General features: G+C 42.0%; 1 protein-coding gene and 1 pseudogene across 7 annotated transcripts in view; one reads left to right on the top strand and one right to left on the bottom strand.

Moving 5' to 3' along the window:
- Positions 1-20,747, bottom strand: part of ASTN2 (astrotactin 2) — a 903,825-nt gene that overhangs the window by 194,502 nt on the left and 688,576 nt on the right. For all 7 annotated transcript variants that reach the window (XM_077143577.1, XM_077143583.1, XM_077143589.1 and 4 more), the window contains one exon: positions 5,305-5,570. In XM_077143577.1, coding sequence (XP_076999692.1) covers positions 5,305-5,570 — 266 coding nt within the window. The remainder of the gene's footprint in view (positions 1-5,304; positions 5,571-20,747) is intronic.
- Positions 16,054-18,249, top strand: LOC143668435 (tissue alpha-L-fucosidase pseudogene; annotated as a pseudogene).

Genomic DNA, 20,747 nt, shown 5'->3' with positions numbered 1-20,747 from the left:
CACTGGGAGGGGTTAAAATATACATCTGTGTTTCTCTGGATGTGATATAAATCAGAGGTCAGTGGATGCCTCTTCCAAACTCACAATATTTCCTTTGTATCCAGAGTAGAATTTAGTTCTGATCCTTTCACAGTCAAGCTCTGTGAAAGTATAGAAACCTAAACAGTAGAAACACATGGTCAACGCCCTATAGCAATCAAGAACAGAGCCTAGCTCAAATTTCAGGTGTCCCAGATCTCTAGTTCTACCAGAGAAAACTCAAATCCCAAATGGGTAGAGATAGATACTATGATACCTACTTTATGAATGAGTAAATGTAAAATCACAAACAGTAAATGACAGAGATGGATTCCACCTAGTGCTGAACGCCTGTTCACCTTGACATATTCTGTCTCCCCAACAAGGAACCCTTCTTCACCCACAGGCTAAGTTTATAACCAAATAATGTCTCTAAAGATTAAACAGCATGTCTACGCTGAGCCAAGCTCCATTTTGGGGTGTGTAAGGGCCATTTAACAGGTGGAGGCAAGAGATTTACACTTCAATTAAATTGTTCATTACAAAGTCATTTTCCTTGTTCAAAACCACATTACAAAGTGCAACTAAGGGTTTCTTTTCAGCTGAGATGGAAGGCATAATCCTTTCCTATGCATTCACTGGGATGGACCCAAGGACACCCTAACAATCCAAGGAGCTACTTAGTGCCCAGTAGTCCTTAAGGCCATCCAGTGCATAGCCCGGCTGTGGTCCAGAATCTGAGACCAACGCTTCTCCTCAAACCTTGGTCAAGCCAGAATCCGTCTCTGAGACTCAGTGACCCTGACACAAAATGGGACTGAGGAGTTGATTCAGTTCTTCAAATAACCCAGTCAAAGGTTCTCACCCAGAAGAATGGTTCTATTCTGCTACTGGAGGATCGGTAGAGAAGGAAATCCTCTTATGTCTATGTAATTCTATCTATGGTATCCCTGACTCACAGAACTTGAGTTGCAGCAATCTTTTATGAAGTGACAAAATGGTCCTAAAATCCCTCCATTTGCAGTTTGCCCTTCTGGATTAATCACTGACCTCTCCCATGTAAAATATGGATCCTTCTTTAAATGTCATGTCCATGATGCCCATTCTTTGGGCATCAGCAAAGTTACCCAGTACTACCTTGAAGAGAAGGGACTGTAGAAAGCATGAGCCGAGGAAGGGGCAATTTTTTAGAAAAAACATTGCGTTGATCTTTATCACCGACAACATTTGTTCATCACATGCTGTGTGCCAGAGAGCATGCATTTATCATCTCTTTGATCCCCACAAAGTAGGGATCATAAGACTATGCTTTTTTAAGATGTAGAAACTGAGGCTTAAAGAGGTCATTCAACATCCCCAGTGAATAGGGAATTGAGGCAGGATCCCAAATTTAGCTGGTGAGAGCAGAGAGCCTGCACTGTCGGCCTCCACTTAGATAATGTTTCTGGAAGGAAACTCCGAGAGAAACTCAGAAAGAGACTCACTCAATCTACCTGTTTTACAGGTGGGAAAAGAGAGGCCCAGAAAGGCAAACTGACATGCCCAAGGCCTTGCTATGAGTTAACCTTATAGCTCAGACTCAGACCAGAGGTCAAGACCCATTGCTTTCTATCCAAGTGGCCTTGGGCCTCAGGCTGCAGAGAGAGCAGAGAGATGAAGAAGTCATGGGAGAGAAGGGCAATGGGGGTTTGAGGCAGAGGTGGAATAAACAAATGACAGAGAAAGAGAGTAGCTGCTTTCTCTCAACACAAGCCTCTCTTGGTGAACACATTTCTGACTCCAAGATTATTTCCAGACATCTAACATGGCCTGGCTTCCTTGAAAATGCCTAATATCCTGCAGCTCCTGGGCTGCTATGGAACTTTATAGACAAGGTTGACATTGGGGTTTGGGGAGGAGGACAAGACACGGGAGGAAGCCAGCTCTAGACCAAAGGCTCGAATATTTTCTTGCAGGAATCACTACCAGGGAAGGAGCGTGGAACTGAGAAGATTGCAATGCCTGTCTGTCTGCTCTAACTCCTCCATGGTTCCGCATTCCTCTGGGGCCACACTCCTCACTACAGTCTCCACAGCTCTGCCTGCTTTGGCCCTGCCTGCCTCTTCTTAGTGCTGTAGGTGAGCTGCCCATCCATCTCTGCCCCAGCCACACTTGTTTTCATTCAGTTCTCCAAATGGACCATGCTTGATCATTTTTCAGGCTACAACCTAGAATACTCACCTGCTCTTCTTCCAACCCTAAATCCAGTCTTCCATATTCACTTTATGCAGCTGTCCCCTAAGGAGTCAGTTTAAATGTCACTTCCTCAGGGAAGACTTTGCTGCCCATACAAGGTCCCCTATTACACCTTTCAACCCACTGGCTGAGACTTCACTGGGGCACTTTGCACAGCCTGCATTTACCTATTATGTGTGTGAACATTTCATCAATATCTGTCTTCTCCCCAAGTCTGTAGACTCCATGAATATAAAGACCATGTCCGTTTGTCATCCAATTAACTTCTCAATGCATAACACAGTACTTGGCATACAGTAGGTGCTCAAAAGATGCTTACTAAATTAATGAATGGCTAGTTGGTACTCTAGGTCTCCTATAAGGAGAACAGTGACATCTAGTGACCACTTTCACACACTGGGAGTTCTCTGATTAGATCCCATAAATCTGCCTCAGAAAGACCCCATTGGGAGTCCATAGAACTAAAGATGTCAATGATGCTGAGGGAAACTGATAAGGATTCCACACTGGGGAGAAGGTGGTTCTTAAACAAAGAGAAAAGGAACCACTATGCCCCATGCTTCTGCACATGTGCCAAGAGTGCATTGCAGAAGTCTTAAGACCTGACTAGCATTGTACGACACTAAAGAAGAGGACAATGAGCCCAAGAGAGTCAGCCGCTGGGGCAAGCTTACATAGGCGGGAAATAGGTTATTCATATCCTCACTCAGCAAGTACTGAAGAGTTGACCCCCACACATCAATCCAATGTGCCGCTTTCTCATCCTCACCACGACAACACTGGTCAGACCACAGTTGTTCTACATTGGAAGCTGCAATCACCTCCAAACTGATCTTCCTGCTTCTACTCTTGTTTACACAATCTGTTCTCACCCTGCAACCAGAATTGTGTGTGTGTGTGTGTGTGTGCTTTTTAATTGTTTCTTGGTTTTAGGGAACTCTATGTCACTGAATTAAATTATTCACAATGCTTGGTTCATGATTCAAGCTCACTGTCGGACCATGCATGGTTAGGCTTTATTTATTTATTTAATCATTCATTCATTTAGCTAGTTAGTTTTAATACTTTGACAAACTTTCACAAATATACCTCCCAAAACACTGGCTAGGTATCTGACTACCTACATGTAACACAGGCTCCTTCATGACATCATTCTGTATTTCTCTACACAAGATAATCATTCATCCTGAATCCTACATTCATCGTTTCCTTGCTTTCCTTTTAAAATAGTTTTATTACATCTGAACTTACTCCTAAAAGGTATTGAAATTGTGCATGTATTTACGTGTGCAGATAAGCTAGCTAGCTAGCTAGATAAATGGGGATGTTTTAACTTTAAAAGGGGAAAAGGGCATCATGATCTTTGGAGCTTATTTGCTTCACTTAATATTATGTTCGTTCATGTTGGCCCATGTCACTATAGTTCATTTCTTTTGACTATTGTGGAGTATTCCATATTCACCACACCTCATTTAATTACTCTTCCATTGTTGTTAATTTGGGCTATTTCCAGAGGAACCTTCTGCCGTAAAAATGTAATTACATTAGCCTCCTGCTAACATGTAACATCAGCATCTCATTATCCTCAGGATATGGTCTGAACTCCATGACCTGGCTTATAATATTCTAAATGATCAGGTTCCTTCCACCCCACTGGCTTCATCTCCTGCTCTTACTCTGACTCTTGGGCTTAGTAGTTGGGAACTTCTTTAATTTCTTGTACAGACCATGTTCTCTTTTGCATCAGGTCCTCTGCCTCGCACACCTCCCACTTCCTTACCCCCAGTTCCTCTTTGTTCTCTGGGAAGCTCTACCTGACCGCTCACCACTCTCCACCACTGACTTAGTCCAATAAGATGCTATAGGAGAGGCACATAATCCACAGTCATGTACCGGACTCAGTCAATGGTCTACCAGATTGCTGTCTTTGAAGATCCAGGGCTTTACGGAGCTGCTGCAGGGGAAAAGTAGGGACCAAGTAGGAGATGCTTTATCTACCTTCCTCTTCCCTGCTGCAACTAGAGTGACTTCAGTATTCCTGGTTTATGGATTGGGGTCCATGAAAGATTGCATTTGGGAAAAGCGCTCCATGTGTAGTAAGTTTACAAACCAGTGAACTAAATGATTCATACAGACCTCTCAAGCTCTGCATTCTATGATCAAAAGTGAGAGGCACAAAAATAGAAAAAGAGACAATATAAGTTAATAGTTGAACATTAGAGTCTGAAGCAGATCAACTTTGTGCAAATCACTTAACGTCTTTGAGATTCCTTGTAAAATCTCTTGTAAAGCAGATATATTAGATTGAACCATGAGGAGGAACTGCCATTTATATATATATAAAGTGATCAAATATCAGCAATTTCATGAGTTAACTCAATATTTAGAAGTAAATCATAGATCTCGAAGGTAGATTAAATGAGATGATCCAAATATAGTACTAATGCAAAGACTCAGAAACTGCTAGATGTTCATGAACCCATTCCTTTTTCTTGGAGTATGTATTTCCAGCTCCTCATTGCAGATAGCTGTCAGTTATGGCTGAGTTCATCCCAATTTAATGGGAGCCAGAATGAGATGTGCCACATTCAAGAATTGGCCCATTTAAACCTCTCAAATGCAATCCTCTGTATTCTTTCTCCATCTACAGTGACCATGGAAGCATCATGTTGATGAAGCACAAGATGGAATGGGCTGGGTCTCTGAATCCCATTTCAGAGTAAAGCTTCCACCAATCAAACGTATCTATTTGGGGCTCTGCAACAGGAAGTAGCCTCTATTTTATCTGCCTTTCTCTTCTCTGCTGCAACTAGAGTGACTTCAAGTTTTCAAGATTTTAAGGCACTGAGATTTGAGAATGTCTCTGTTACAGCAGCTAATGTTATCTATCTATGTATGTAACTTAGAACATCAATAAATGCTAGTCATCACAATGATGATGATGACAATGATGATGGTGATGAGGACGATGATGGACAAAGAGTACACAGGGCAGGAGGTGGGAGGGCCAGTACTCAGGTTTGACTTAGTGGCTGGGCCAGGCACGCTCACCTCCTTGGTGCCATTGTCTTGGATGAGGGTATAAAGTGGTACCACATGGTTGATTTCCAGCAGCACTGGTGTGGGACTCAGTTGCTCCTTGCCTGGCCGGCGGCAGAGGTGACAGGTGGATGGACAGCGACCCTTCTCTTCACAGCGGATCTCCACACCTGAGATGAGCTGGTCATCTGACAGCATCTGGGCTGTTAGCAGACCTGAGAGGTAGGTAATGAAGGGCATGGACTTGAGCTCCTTCTTGCTGCCCAGCTCTGTGGTCTCTGGAGAGGTAAGAAAGAGGAAATGAGAAAGGTAAGTTCTATAATGTCCAAAAGAGGACCCACAGAGAACATGAGCTGGTATCGTGGTAGTGGTTTTCTCATGATGCCTTGGAAAGAACAGTGGCTTGAGGGTTCAGAGAGAAAAATGTATCTTGTTCTATTATTCGCTTTAAATTTTCCTTTGCCTTCTCTGGGTCTTACTTTCCCCATGTTCAAAATGTATAGGTTGAACTAGATGATATTCTAAGGACCTAAATATTCAAGGATATATTTCCAACCAGAAATCCCTTTCTATCTCTGGCCTATTCACACAAATCTTACCCTTCCTTTGAAAACTTGCCTCATTCCTACATTTTCATGAAGTGAAATGTAATAAGGGAAACACAAGCTTTGGAGTAAAAAAAGAAAATGCTATTTAAATTTCAGTTCTACTTCATTACAGTTCTGCAACCCAGGGCAAATCTCTTAATATCCAGGAGCCTCCAGGAGGCTTACAGGAGCTCTATCCTATAAAATGGGGTCAATAACAGTAACATAATCAGTTTGTTGTGAGTGGTCAATGAGATAGGAGGTGAACTGTCTGGAGATGATGTGCAATAAATCATTTCCCTTTTCTTTCCCTGTTCACATGCTCCCTTGTTTAAACTTAGTTTTCTGCTTCTTTCTTTATTTGCACACTGAGATCTGATCTATGCAAGCTCCACTCTGTTCTGTGCCTTCCTCTCTTGACCCACATGACTAATATTTCCCTCCTCTATGACTGTGCTCATCCTATTTCTCCTGCCCAGAATGCCCTGCTTTCACCCTCTGCCTCTCCAAAGCTTTTCCACCCATCAAGGCCCCATTTCCATGTTATCCTCTTCGAGAAGTCTTTCTTTGTTGCTGCAGCACCTCTTCTGTGAATAATTTTCTACTTATAAGGCCTTATCTGTTAAGTTCATTTTTCCTTCCCAGTTTCTGCAGACCTCTGCAACCATATTGCCAGGTCCTGGAGTCCAGGGCCCCTGTTTTTCACTGTTGCTCCCACTTTACTGTCTAGCCTATGCTAGGGAGGTACTTGAGATTCAAAAAGAGAGATTATAGAATTCTTAATGGCTAGAGCTACACTCATGATCCAATCTGGTGGCTTCCAAATTCTTGAGGAACTTTAGGGATTCCAGGAAGCACCTCAGCAGATACGTCCAGAGGGCAAGAGGGAAACTGAGCAGGTAGTACTCTAAAACCCCATCTCAACTTCAAATAGAGCAGTTTCACTTTTATCTCTTTTATAGACATTTAATCAAAAGAGTTCTATGTCTATAAAAAAACCCGAAGAAGCAAAGTGATTTGTATAACCCAGGGGGTTCCATTTACATCGTAGACGGTCTGAATGTCATCCTTAAAGCAGTGTGGTGCACAATTCAAGTGGCAAAACAGGGTGGCCCTGTACTGAGTGGCAGAGCTTGGTCCAGATAGCAGCTTATTCTAAGTGAACTCAAGGCAAGCTCCTGCCTCAACGGAAGCAGGACCTCTGGACACCAGGCTTGGGAGAGAAAGCATTGTCTTGCCCTTGCTCTCAGCTTGCAGTGGCTTGCAGCTGATCTGGAAATGGGCGTGCCAATTAGAAACACAAATAAACGCAGGCTTCATTCATTATGCTCCAGGCCCTTGGGCCTAGGATCTGGGCTCCACCTTTTCTGTCTAGCTGTCAGCAACTGCTTATGAATACCAGATCAAAGGCTCCAGAGGAGGAAGACAAGGCGAATTCCAGCTAACCAATCTTTCAGAGGGATTAAAGAAGGGTAGTGACTAAGATAAACAAAACAGGGCTGCGAAGAAGGCATCTCAGCAGCTGGGGAGACAGTCACATATACAGACACGTCAAAGAAAGAAGATGATGTCGGCTTTTGGAAATTCAGGCCAGAGGGATAGTTTTGGAGAGGGATGATTTCAAACTCGGGGGAGATGAACCATTCAGAGAAGTTCAGGGGGCAGAGAAAGCTACAAGAACATAACAGAGCAATGAGCCCACACTCTACCCTAGGGTTTAGCTAACTGTAGCTGATAGGCCAAACCGAAGCTGCTGCCTGTTTTTGTAAATAAAGTTTTATTGGAACACAGTCAAACTCATTCATTCGTGTAGTGTTTATGGTTACAGTGGCAGAGTTGACTAGTCACAACAGAGACTATATAGCTAACAAAGCCTAAACTATTTATTAGGCCTTTTATAGAAAAAAATGGTTAACCCCTGCTCTAGCCTCATGTTACAGATGGAGAAACTGAGGTTCAGCATGGGGACCCACTAAGGCCATACAGGAGTATATCAATATAGTGTATAGGTTAAAGTAAAAACTTTGGAATCAGACCATCAGTACTCTCAGATTTTGAATCTCCAAGGAGAAAAAATAGAGTACAGCAGCTTTTCTCCATAAAACATCTTTCAAAAACGATTGAAAGGAAGCACTTTCGAAAATGCTGATCTAGTACCATCCTCCCATTTTAAACAAGAGGAACTTTTATTCTAAAGAAGGATAATACTTTCCAAGATAATGTAGTGAGTTAGTGATCCTATCAGCACATTACCCAGTTTTCTGATAACCAATTCATCAAACTACTGATATCTCCTATTTTAAAACACAGGTAGCTTGCCCTTTATATTACCTCACCATATGTGCATACTTTAATTGGGAAGGAATGTAATCTAGGACTTGGAGTAAAAATTATCCTGATTGGACAAACACTCATAGCTTCTAGGTTAAAGATATAACCATCCATTTAAAAATAAAACAACCTATAGTTCTTTGCTGATTAGCTTCTGTCCAATAAATCTTTTACTTTATCAATGTAGCACCCCAATAAGTAGGAGAAAATGGGGCAAGCTGCCTCGCTAGCTTAAAGCTCTTAGCCCAGGCTCAAAATTGACTTCAGCAGCAGTATAAAATTCACAATTGAATTTTAAGGACTGTTTTTACAAATGGAAGGCCCTAAGTGTTATTTGGTCTAAACCCTGTCATTTAGCAAGTGAGTCCTAAATATGAAACATTTATATGAAAGAGACTTACCTCTAAGTCACATGCACATTCACTTACAAGGTTTTGGCATGCCTAAGTTATGATCTGGGTGAGAGTTAACAGCACGGAAGACCATTAACCATTCCATTAATTATTCCTCTGTAGACATTACATTTGTGAAGTTAATTGCTTCTGATCCAACACCACCTTGAGGCTGGAGTCATCTTTACAAAACGTAAACCCTGTATTCCTCTCCTGCTTAAAACTCTTCAATGGCACTTCACTGCTCTTAGGATAAAGACTAAAATCCTTAAGATGGCAAATGAGCAGTGTGAGATGTAGAGATTGCTTGCCTCTCCAGTTTGATCTCTTATCCTGCTCCCAAACCCTTTACCCTAATTCTCCTTTCAGCTACAATAGTTCTTAATGTTCCTGAATACATTCTGTTTCTTTCTTTCTCCGTCCTGGGACATGCTCTTCCCTCTGCACAGAATGCTCTCCCTCATCCCAGCCCCTGCCCCTGCCCCCTGCCTTCTTGCCTTTTCCTGGTTAATGTCCACTTATCCTTCAGATTGTAATTGAAATGCTGATTCCTCAAGAAAGCCTTCCTTGAACTCCATTCACATGCCAACAGTCTACCTTAGGGCATTGTATTAAAGATCCTCATAACATCTTGTTCTCTGTCACTGCAGTCTATACCTGTTAATGTCTTGAGGCTGAAAGCTCCATGAAGGCAAATGCAGTTTTGCCAATTGCCATCGCCACCTTACAGAGTACCTGGAATGTCATAGGCTTTCAATAATATTTTCAAAGAAATATTTACTGAATATATAGTGTACTTATATACCCTGATCACTGTATTGCGTTATCAACACATTGATGAATCTAAGCGCCAAGATTTGTGGACTTTAAGGATGACTGCATTAACCGATGGCTTGTAATCAAGAAATAACCATTTCCCAAAGTAAAATTAGCTCCTTCAATAGAAAAATCAACAGACAAATAGCTGATCAATTTGCCAGTTCAGACCTCTAGGTTTTCACATAGGTCTTTGCCATTGAGGGGATGGGAGGGTTATGGCAGAGTTAGGTTAAAACAGTCTGTCTTTATTAGGCCAAGGATAAAGAGCATTTTTGAAGAGGCTTATCCTCTGTTCACATTTCCCATCCCTCTGAACAATGCTTCCAAAATAGGATCATGTCTGGTTTCAAGCCCATTTCAGTTCCAATGACACTACAACCCATTCATTTGAGAACCTGCCAACTGAACTCTCTTTTTTCTCCTCCCAAATTCCTGCTGGGTATTATTTTGTTGCCACCAAAAAAAAAAAAAAAAAATCCTCAGTTGAAGTGACAACTCCTTGTTGGGAGGGCAGCCAGGGCTTTCCAGCAGGGGGTGATGGCACTGCTTGCCCTCATCCAGAAAACAAAACAAAGGGCTCAGACTAAGGGCTTCTGGGAGAGCCAAGGCCGTGTGGATGTTTGTTCAATATTCAGCAACAGCACGGGGCGCTGCCTCCCTAGTCAGACAGGCTTGCTTTGGCAATAGGCTTACACTTGAAGCATTTTAAAGGCTCCACATGGACCAGAGGGACTCAAATTAGAAACACTAAGGGTGGGGGAAAGAGGATGAGACTTTTTATACTATAAAGAATGGCCTTTATTACAGCAGTGGCCTCCCAGGGATTGCTGAAATGGGATCATTTCTTAGGTGGAGTTACTGTCTCCTGTTGGAAGAAAGCAATTGCTCTGAGGCCTGACTCAAGGACCCACACAAACACCCTTCACAAAGGGAAGGTGGCCAGCTGAAATGCCGTGGGCCAGGCCAGCACCTCCGTGTGGTGAAATCTGAACTTCTCAGCCAAACAAAGCCCAGCATCCATAGTGTACCCTTTATAAATACTAGTAGCAATCTAGAGGAGTCATTGTGAGGATTATATAGGTGCCTGGCACAGGTTAAGCACTCCTGAAATATTCGGACTGCCATTGTTGCTGTATTGTAATAATTATCATGGCTATTGTTGAGGTGAGATGTTAAAATTGACATTTCTACTGAGACACCAAGACATAACAGAAGGAAGATCGCTTCTTACTGGCTTCTGTATGCAGAATTTGCAACGGAGATGAGTCCTGACTAGTTTCACAACTAGGAACCTCAGCCAGAACAAGGATTTAAAGGAAGTTCAGAGAGGCATGGGAAGATTTAGAGACCTGTGAGGGAGAGATCTATTATCGTGTTTGGAACCCCAAGCATTCCAGGGGGAATATGTGAGGCATAATATCTTCTAACCCCCAAGCTTTGTGAGAGAGGACCCCAAGGGAAAACATGCTATGTGTTCTCTGCAATTGGGAAGATGGTGGACTAGAGTCTTACTCCTATGGAAAAGCTCCAGTGGCCTGTGGTTGCACTGGGATCAGTCAAACCTCCCAGAGGTTTGCCCAGGTAAGGAGTGTTTGAGTGTTTTTCATGGACCAGATATGGGTCTCACAGAAGAACAAGCTGGCCTTTGAGAGGCACTTTGAGTTCTGACCAACAGAAATTCTAACAGAGCATGTGGGGTCCGTGAGAGCCTCCAGGAGGCGGCAGTCAGAGATACAGATGCTGGAGGGGAGATCAGCAGTCGCCAGCCAAATGGAAATCACACCATCCCAGGTCCTGTGAGAATTCCCTAGCAATGGAGAGTGCTGAAAAGCTTCCAACAAGTCCCCCAAGAGAAAGAGCCAACTTAAAAAATCTGCCAGGACCAGAGAATGCAGGGCCAGGGTACAAGAATCTAGCAAAAGTATCATCTTCCTATGCTGACCACTCCTCCCTCCTGCTTTGCCCCTGGAGGGAGAGGAAGAAGTGTCAGGTGAGAAACAGAATAAAAACCAGCCATGCCTCACCTCTTACTGCCCCCACTGTGACGGGCAAGGGGATTTCACCTGTCAAATTTAGAAATTTTATTAAAATCTTGGAATAAACAACCTCATGTCTGATTCGTGGCAGTGTTCATAACATAAAATTATCTATAGCACTGTCTACTACATGAAAGTGGTAATAGATTAGATGTGAAACTAAAATTTTATCTAGGACAGAGGAAGATTACCCCAGTGGACACATTGAAAGAAATGTGGGAACCAATTCACGTAACATACTTTAAAACATATATACGTATACACATAAACTGCATTTTGAGTATTCTCAATTTGTGTTACAACACTACATCATCATCATCATCATAGCTTTTATCACATTTCTGATTTGAGATAAAGTGCTAGTTAAATTATCTGTCTTCCCTACTCAACTGTGACCTTTATCAGAGCAAGGAACATGGTCAATTTTCATGCCCACTTGCATTCCCAGCAAGTGTCTGACGTAGTGTAGACAGTATGCAGGCAAGTATCAGAATAAATGAGTACATGAAATATGTGAATCTGACCCCCTTTTCCCTTTAATCCCTTCCATTCATTCGACATATATCAGACTTCAAACCCACTCTCAATTTATCACCACAGCCCCCAAAGCAGGTGATTTTTACTTTACTTTGATGAACAAATGGTAGCTCAGAAAAGTGAAATAACTTGCCCAAGGCCACACAGTCCAGCTATCTGTACTGAGTCTTATTACTCTTCTCCCTGTCCTTGTTCCCTCTCTCAAAACTATTCAGCACAAATTTGCACTTCTGCATAGTCATCTCTGTTTAATGCTTGGACCTTCCCTGTTCTGGCCACCTCCAGTCAACACTTCCAGCTTCTCCCACCCCTTTCCATGGACTAATAGGGTCTCATGTGTAGAAGGCATTTGAAAGGTCACCTGGTCAAAAATTCCATCTAATGTTTCATTCACTACCAGATCATCCTCCATCTTCTTGAATACTTTTAATAATGTGGAACTCATTACCTTATGTAGACCTTTAATCCCATTGTGGGACAGCTCTACTACACAGAGACTAGCTTCTCATCCAGAAACTGCATATCTTATCCTAACCATTGTACCCTGACCGAGAGCTACAAACTTTCTACTATTTGTACATCCTCTCTGCAGCCTCAAGCCTGCCCCCTACTTGGAGTCATGCTAAAATTAACCAACTAATTAAGGTCAATGAAATGCCTGTCCTGGGAACTGTGAGGCATTCTTGAGTGGCTTCTGATAAGGTATGTATGTCTGAGTGTGAGGGTGGGTGTGGGTTTCTATATGTGCACATTTGGAGAATAGAAGAGGAAGAAATAGTGGGGTCTGAAAGAACAAGAGAGGTCTACAAAACTGCCAAACCCTAGGACAACTGATCTCCTGATCTGATCTAATTTTATGGCTTCTTCCCTAAATGAATAAGTAATAAATACAATTATAGAAAGGGAGCTATGGTACAGTGGCTTATGTGGGTTTGAATTCCAGCTCTGCCATTTCTTGCCAGCTTGTCTGCTGGGTGACCTTGGGCAAGTTAGTTAACCTCTCTGAGACTATTTTCTCATCTATAAACCTTGGATATTATTGCTATCTAAATCCTCGATTATTTGGAGGATTAATGAGACACAGAGCCCAACGAAGACTCTACTAACTGCAGGGTGTCAAAAGCATTGTCAGAACTCATTTGATCCATGCCTTGGCCTTTATCGTAGCATTATTCAATTATCATACATGACCGAAGTTGTAACTCTTCCCTTGTAACCTGCCTGGTGCTTTAATCACACTGTCAGGAATTTCTCCTTAAACTATCTGCTTCCTACCTATTGGAATGTAGTAGCCCTGGGTAGAATGGCGCACTTAAGTTCAAAGCTATCAAGTCTTAGGCAGACTTGCAGTCTTAGGCAAGTCACTTCACCTCCCCAACCTTAGTTTCCTCATCTGTAAAATGGAGATATGGATTACTCATTGAACTGTTTGAGAATCAAATGAAAAATGGTGCATTAGGTTATTTACGCCTAATTAGGTGATCTCAGATGGTCCTCAAAGCAGATTGAGGACCATCTGAGATCTTTGAAGAGTACCCCCTTCAAAGCAGATTGGTATTCTCGTTTACAGATAAGGGAACTGAGGTTCAGAGTGATAAAATATAACATACAAGAGGACACATGTCTCTAGGTGTAGGGAGTTCAACTTTTGAGGAAAGTCATACCCTTTGTGGCGTGGAGAAAGGGACCCCTGGATATTGCCAAGTAGTCCACCAACTGCTGTTCTGGCCAGAGGCAGCGAGCAGGCAGCACTGGAGAGATTCATTTACTCCTGCCTCTTGAGACAAAGTGGGCTGTGGCCATCAATGGGAAATTTTAAAAACAAACAAACAAAAAAAGCCATGTGTGATCTCCTGCTGCCCCCTAGTGCCTTCTTAGGATGACTGCTCTTGGGGAAAATCTCCATTAATCCTGAACCTCCAATGTTCACTGTGTGCAGAGGAACCTGCGAGAAATATATCTTTTCGTATAACTTATAAGAAATGTATTTTTTTTAGTGTAATAACTAAAAGAGTTCTGAACAAGCATTTACCAGGTTTGGGGCTAGGCACTGCAGGTGGAAGTATGTATAACTGTTTATTCCATTCTAGTGGTAATCATATGTAGAGATTTCATGGAATCTTTTGCCTGGGAAGGAGAAGTCAGAAGAGGAAAGAAAGAAAGAAGATATGGCAGAGAGAACAGACAATTGTTGGAGCAGGATCTTGAAGGAGACAGAAGAAGATGAACTCTGGTTCTAAAGTCAGACAGATGTGAATTTAACATCTGTGGCAGGGTTAGAATTTCAGTTTGTTCAAAACAAAACTAAGCACAGGACCTGGCAATTCCACTCAGTAGGTATACCTAAAGAAAATAAAAACAGAGACTCAAACAGATACTTATACATCAGTGTTTATAACAGCATTATTAACAATAGGCAAAACATGGAAACGAATCAAATGTCTATCAACACTAGAATAGATAAACAAAATCTGTTACAAACACACGATGAAATATTATTCAACTCGAAGAAAGAATGAGATGCTGAGACATGCTGGAATGTGGAAGAACCTTGAAAACATTATGGCAGTGAAATAAGCAAGGCACATAAGGACAAATATTGTATATCACTTCCATGAGATAACTAAATATAGAAAATTCACGGAGAGAAAGAGTAGACATTACAAGGGGATGCAGGGTGTGTTAAAAAATTAAACACACTGAGCATGATGCATGCTACAACAAGAACAAACTTTGAAAACACTATGCTGAGTGAAATAAACGAGGTACATGGGGCAAATGCTATACAATTTCATTTGTGTGAAATGTCTAAAAATAGCCAATTCATAAAGTCAGAAATTTGATTAGGGATTACTAGGGGACGTGGGTAGGGGGAAAGGGAGTTGTTGCTTGGTGGGAACAGAATGTTGGAAAATTTTGAAATAAATTAATAAAAACAGATTTTTAGTGTTGTCAGTCAACACATGAAATTTTCTTTGTATAAGTGTGTGTAAAGGATTATAGCTGTCAGAACTAAATTCTTAGTCTCACCCAAAGAAATATTAAAAATGTACATATATTAAAAAAAAAAGCATGCAACCAGGCCCTCTGTGTGTACAGTTATGCAAGTTTTATACTGCACGAGAATACTAAGGCAAGCTGAGTGGGGACTGAATCCAACCTCAGCTTTACTCCTTGCACCTGTGGGGTTAAACTCACCTGGAGGGGCACCTTTTTCTATTTCACACAAAAGGTGATTTACAGGTTAGTGTGGCCCTGAATATGACCATGGACAAACTACTTGTTCTCCCGGGACCTCTGCCTTTTTTAATGTGTAAAGTGAGAGACAATATATCACCACCATTAAACAAAGTTGTTGTGACAGTGTGAGCTAATGTATGCCCGTGCCAGTCACTTAGTAAGCAGTTCTTACTGTTACTGTTACTAGAACTATTATAACAAAATAGCTTTATTTTTAAGATGCAGTGTGAAAAGGGAGAGGGTAGAAAGGAAACACACTTCTGGGGCTTCTAGTCTTTGTCAAGCACATGGAATTATAGGTCTTGATGAATCTTCAAAACAGTGCTTTGAACAAGGAATATTCCAGTTTTTATGACCATGTTTTTAACCGAGGAAACAGAGGTTCTAAGAGGCAAAAGACAGCAGCCAAAGACCTTTAGGCATTCAGGGTCTGATCCCAAGTCCATTTTTTTCTGTTAGATGGATGACAGAAGCATCATTAATGGGAAGTCTGCCTTCTTCTCCCTGAAATCTAATTCTTCCTTTTTCTTAAGAACTGTTTGAAATTTACCCTCTCAAGGAGAGATTCCAAGATCAGTTCCTCCCCAATTCCTTCCGCCTTCCAGTAATGTTTTAGGCTAGGGGCCAAGGAAGAGATGTCCAGAGAGAATCATTTCTGCACAGGACTTAGGGAACTGGAGCCCTCTAAGATGCAAGTGCCCTGGCTTTTGATGAAGACTACCAGATTGTCCTGCTTGCACATGACCTTGAAGCAGGAGGGCAGGTCACCAAGGCATACCAGGCCATCCAAGGACTGGTGAAAGGGTGCCAGGTTCAAACATGCGGGGGTCAGTGAACTTCTGGGATGGGGCCAGCTGGAGCTGTGGAGGCTTTGGTTAGAGGAACCATTAGCAAACAAACTGTCATCCTCTGACTGCTTTCCTAGGGGGCTCACAGCCTTGTTTTTATTCTACTTTCAAAAATAGTAACAATAATAAGATTAAAAGACCATCTTTAAACATGCCAAAAACCATTACTTTTGGAGAACACGTTCAAGGGAAGTTACTTCTCCCAACAGCTCCCCTCTTCCCTGTAGTTGTGTTCCTAAGTTAGGGAGAGGGGCTATAAGCCTCTCACCAAAAGCATTAAATAAAATTAAAATAAAGCGCTAAACCCATTAGGGGTACCCAGTGTTACCTGTGAGGAAATCAGCAAAATTAATACTAATAATAGCTATGATTTTACAGGCACATATGGCTGGCCAGATGTCCTGCTATCTGCTTTGCATACATTATCTCATCATTTGGTCTCTAAAAATCCTAACGATAGGAGGTAGGTTTCATTATCACTTTTTACAGATGAAGAAATGGAGGCTCACAAAGATGAAATCAGTGGCCCTGGATGAGCTGGACTGCACCTCCACCTGCCTTACTTTCTGAGCAACTTTCTGCTATGTGGAATGAAGCTGCCTCCTACTCTGCTACTTGCTAAAGAGTCAGGTCTAAAAAGTATAAATATTGGAAGTTGCATGTGTAGGTTTTGTTACTTCTGCCTTTTCATCATAGTGATTCGCAAGAAAACTCTTAAAATAAAAATCAATATAGAATTGGCTGAAAACCTACAGTACCTCTGCACAGTGGGGTATTACAAGTTTAAAGAGGAATTGGGGGAGGGGGAAATGCCACCTGCTGCTGCTGGCACTGGTGATTCCGCTGGTGCCTGGAGAGGCTGAGGCAGAGCTCAGAGCTCCATGCTGCCTGGGACTGGGCACCCCTACACTCGGGACTGGCCAAGTCTGGACTCCTGGTCACTGCTGGGCTGGTTCGTAGAGGCCAAGTTCTGGGTGTTCTCGCACTGGGGTGTGTTCTCCGTGCAGACCTGGGGCAGCAAGTGGTTCTGGTGGCACCAGAAGGGTGAGGGGCCACTCCAGTACCAGCACCTCATGAACAACCACTGCCTGCCCAGTTTCAGCTCCGCCAACTGTGGGCAGCAGTTTACACCAGCCTTCCTCCAGCTGGAAGGCTGGAATGACCTCCTTGAGGCTGCAGGGGTCAGGGACAGTCCTGGCCACCAAGCATCAAGAAGGCTTCACAAACTGTGTGAGTTTCTGTCTTAGAACTGGAACTCTCAGGACCTGGGGCCCCATCATGATTTGATTGGTGAGTTGGGATCAGCTCTCTGTTAGAGGAATTTATGTATGGACTTGATCACTCACTATTAGAATGGTTCTACCTACTTTATCTACTTAATAAGAATAGTAACTTCAAAACAGAATATTTTGTCAGTGCAAAAAGGATGCCAGCACTATACGACAGTACAAACCAAACCTGATTTAATCTGATGGAGAGTGGGAATGTCATGATTCTTATTGGAACTCTTCCAATTTTCTTTCTTGGATTTATAATGATAGCCTCATCCAGGATGAGGTGGTAGTAAATGATTGATGGGTTCAGAACTGTTCTTGTCACCACAGAGGATACTACAACTGTCAAGATAAAAATCAAGCTAAAGAGCTTGCCACATCACAAGTGGCAGATATGCACCTCCATCGACAAGATGTCCTGGGGCTACCGTCAGGACATGGTCCTGTCTGACATCTCTGATGAATCAGAAATCATTTTGGAATTGGTTCAAAGTTTGGAAGGAAGCTATCTTCCCAACATTGGACCAATTAAAGATGGTACAATTGCTCCCATCTTCTAAGAAAGGCTTCCTGCTGTTGGGAAGTGGCTGAGTATCAATGGGGAGGCTATATATACCTCTAAACCATGGAAGGTGCAATTGGATAAGAATGCAACTGCATAGTATACCTCAAAAGGATCAGTTGTTTGCCATTTCATTGTACTGGCCAAATAGTGGAGTCTTAGGCCTTCAATCTCCCATAACTACCTTGTCTACAAAAATATCGATGCTGGCAATTGAAGGATACCTGAAGTGGTCCAGCGATCCAGTTCAAGGCCGCCTCTGCCCCAGTTATCATCCTCTGCTTTCCCAGTTGAACTTATGTGGACTCTCAAGCTGACAGAAGTGGAGTGATCAATTGTGTTTAAGAGGAAAGGAAACATCACCTCCTATTTGCTGCTTCAATTTTCCTCCTATAATACCATCATTATAATAAACTGAGTTTTCTTCTTCCAGAGAAAACTTTTCTAACTCATTTTAATAAAAGGAACTGAATACACTGTACTTTTGCGTCCAATGGACCAAGGATCTGCAATTCATTGCTTGTATACCCTGGTCAGTAAAAGAAGGGGTGAGCAGTTAAACTCTGAGTTCAACCATTCCTAACTTTGGAAATTATCTACAATGGAAACTTGCCTGTATTCTTGGTGTTTGATAACCTACCTGCTTACTCAATGACTTTAGTCATACTGTTGCCTATGGGAAGAGGTAGAACAGGCTTGCAATCTCAATCACCTTCTATTTAGTTAGCATAAATTGTCCCCATCACTACCACACCCAAAGGGCAGAGAGCCTGGAGGGAAGCAGATAATCAAAAAGTATTGGCAAAGTCCCCTGAGGGAGGGGAGAAAGAATATGGAACTATTAAACCTTACCATTAGGGAATCCCCTGATACTGTGTCAAACTTGAGGGACACCCAAATCAGTAGGCCATTCCTTCGATCATGAGGCTTACTCTTATGAAGCTTATGTAAGTAGCAGAGAAGATTAGGCTACCTATAGGCATCCTAAGAGTTACTTCTGGAGGACCTCTTTTGTTGCTCAGATGTGGCCTCACTCTCTATAAGCCCAACTCTGCAAGTGAAATCATTGCCCTACCCCCTATGTGGGACATGACATCCAGTGGTAAAAGTCGCCCTGGTGACGCAGGAGATGACTCCCAGGGATGAATCCAGACCTGGCACCATGGGATCAACAATTCCGTCCTGACAAAATAGGGGAAAAGATGTATAACTAATAAAGTTTCAGTGGCAGAGAGAGTTCAAATAGAGTTGAGAGGTTACTCTGGAGGTTGCTCTTATGCAAGCTCCAGTTAGACCTTGCTTCCTATCATAACCTGCTAACCCCCAACCAGGACCATTCCAGCCAATCCAAAGAACACCTAGGGCAATATGTAAGATTCCACAAGGATTCAATGCACTAGACTAACTTTCCAGAAACCTACAACCTCCAGATGGGTCCCTGGCCCAGATCAGTCCTGAAACCTCGCCCAGCCTCTCCAGAACATCAGATAGTTCCATTTCTCTACCCCATATTAGTGGCAGACCTTTCCAATATGAAAAATTTAGGATTACCATAGCCCAAACACCTGTGAAGAGAGGGATGGAAAGATCAAAGGTGATGGTGGAGTTATACAGAGAAGATAGGATTTAACAAATGAATATAAATGTTGAACCATTAAATTAATATCTCTTTTAGTCTCCAGTATTTTAGAACAGCTAGAAGTAAAAACCTAAAATTATGGAATTGTAACCAATGTCAAACACTGAAATATGTTCTACAACTAATTGTGGTGCTCTGCTGGAAAATTTATAGCTTTTTGTATATACGCTGTTGTTCACAAAAAAAAAGAAGGAAAAAAAGTTTATTGTGATGATAAAAAAAAAAATATTTAAGCCCTCTAGCCTCCTGGAGCAGCTAGAAGGAAAAATACAAGAGTATCATATGGGAGCCCATGACAAACTCTGGGATCTGTCCTGTAACTACTTGTTGAAGAGTGCTTTGAAAACTACTGCTTTTTTTTATTTCTTCGCTTTGTATATACGTTACACTCTACAATTAAAAAGTTAAATATTAAAAAAAAAAGTCCCAGGGGAGGCACTACAGACGCCTCAGAGAAAGCTAGCAGATGTCACCATGTGCTTTTCCAGCTGGGAGAGAAACAGCCTTCTTGAACCAAGGTATCTTTACCTGGATGCCTTAGTTTGAATATTTTTATAGCCTTGCTTTAATTTGGACATTTTCACAGCTTCAGAACTGTAAACCTGCAACTTAATAAATACCCCTTTTTAAAATCCATTCCATTTCCAGTATATTGCATTCCAGCAGCTTTTGCAAACTAAAATGTCCATCATTCCTATGTGGAATGCACTAATATTATCCCTACTTTGCAGAAGAGGAAAGTGAAGTACAGAGAGGCTAAGTAACTTGCCCAAGCTTCTCAGTTGCAGCTTGTCAGTTGCAACAAGTTACCAAGCATTACTTCAAATCATCTTCTCATATATTACCCCCAAAAAACCTTTCAGGAGGGTGGAGATTGGATTTCATACCAGGTCTGTCTGACTCCAAATCCCTTGCTCTTTCCGCTACACAATGATGTACTTAATTAGCAAACTCATTCATCATCATAACAAATGCAATATAATGGACTTTGTTACATGTGAGGCAAAGTGTTAAGTAAGTGTTTTACATCTAATATCTCATTTGCCACCAATAATACTTGGAGTTACTTATTATTATCTTTGTTTTAAAAAGAATGACAGAGATGTTACATTAGGCATCTTCTTTGTAAATGGTGAAAACAATACTTAGCTCACAGGGTAGTTGAAATGTTAAATGAGCAAACGTTATAT

The sequence above is a fragment of the Tamandua tetradactyla genome, chromosome 2, assembly GCF_023851605.1.
Source record: "Tamandua tetradactyla isolate mTamTet1 chromosome 2, mTamTet1.pri, whole genome shotgun sequence".
NCBI lineage: Eukaryota > Metazoa > Chordata > Mammalia > Pilosa > Myrmecophagidae > Tamandua > Tamandua tetradactyla.
This window is presented reverse-complemented; position numbering and strand designations above follow the sequence as displayed.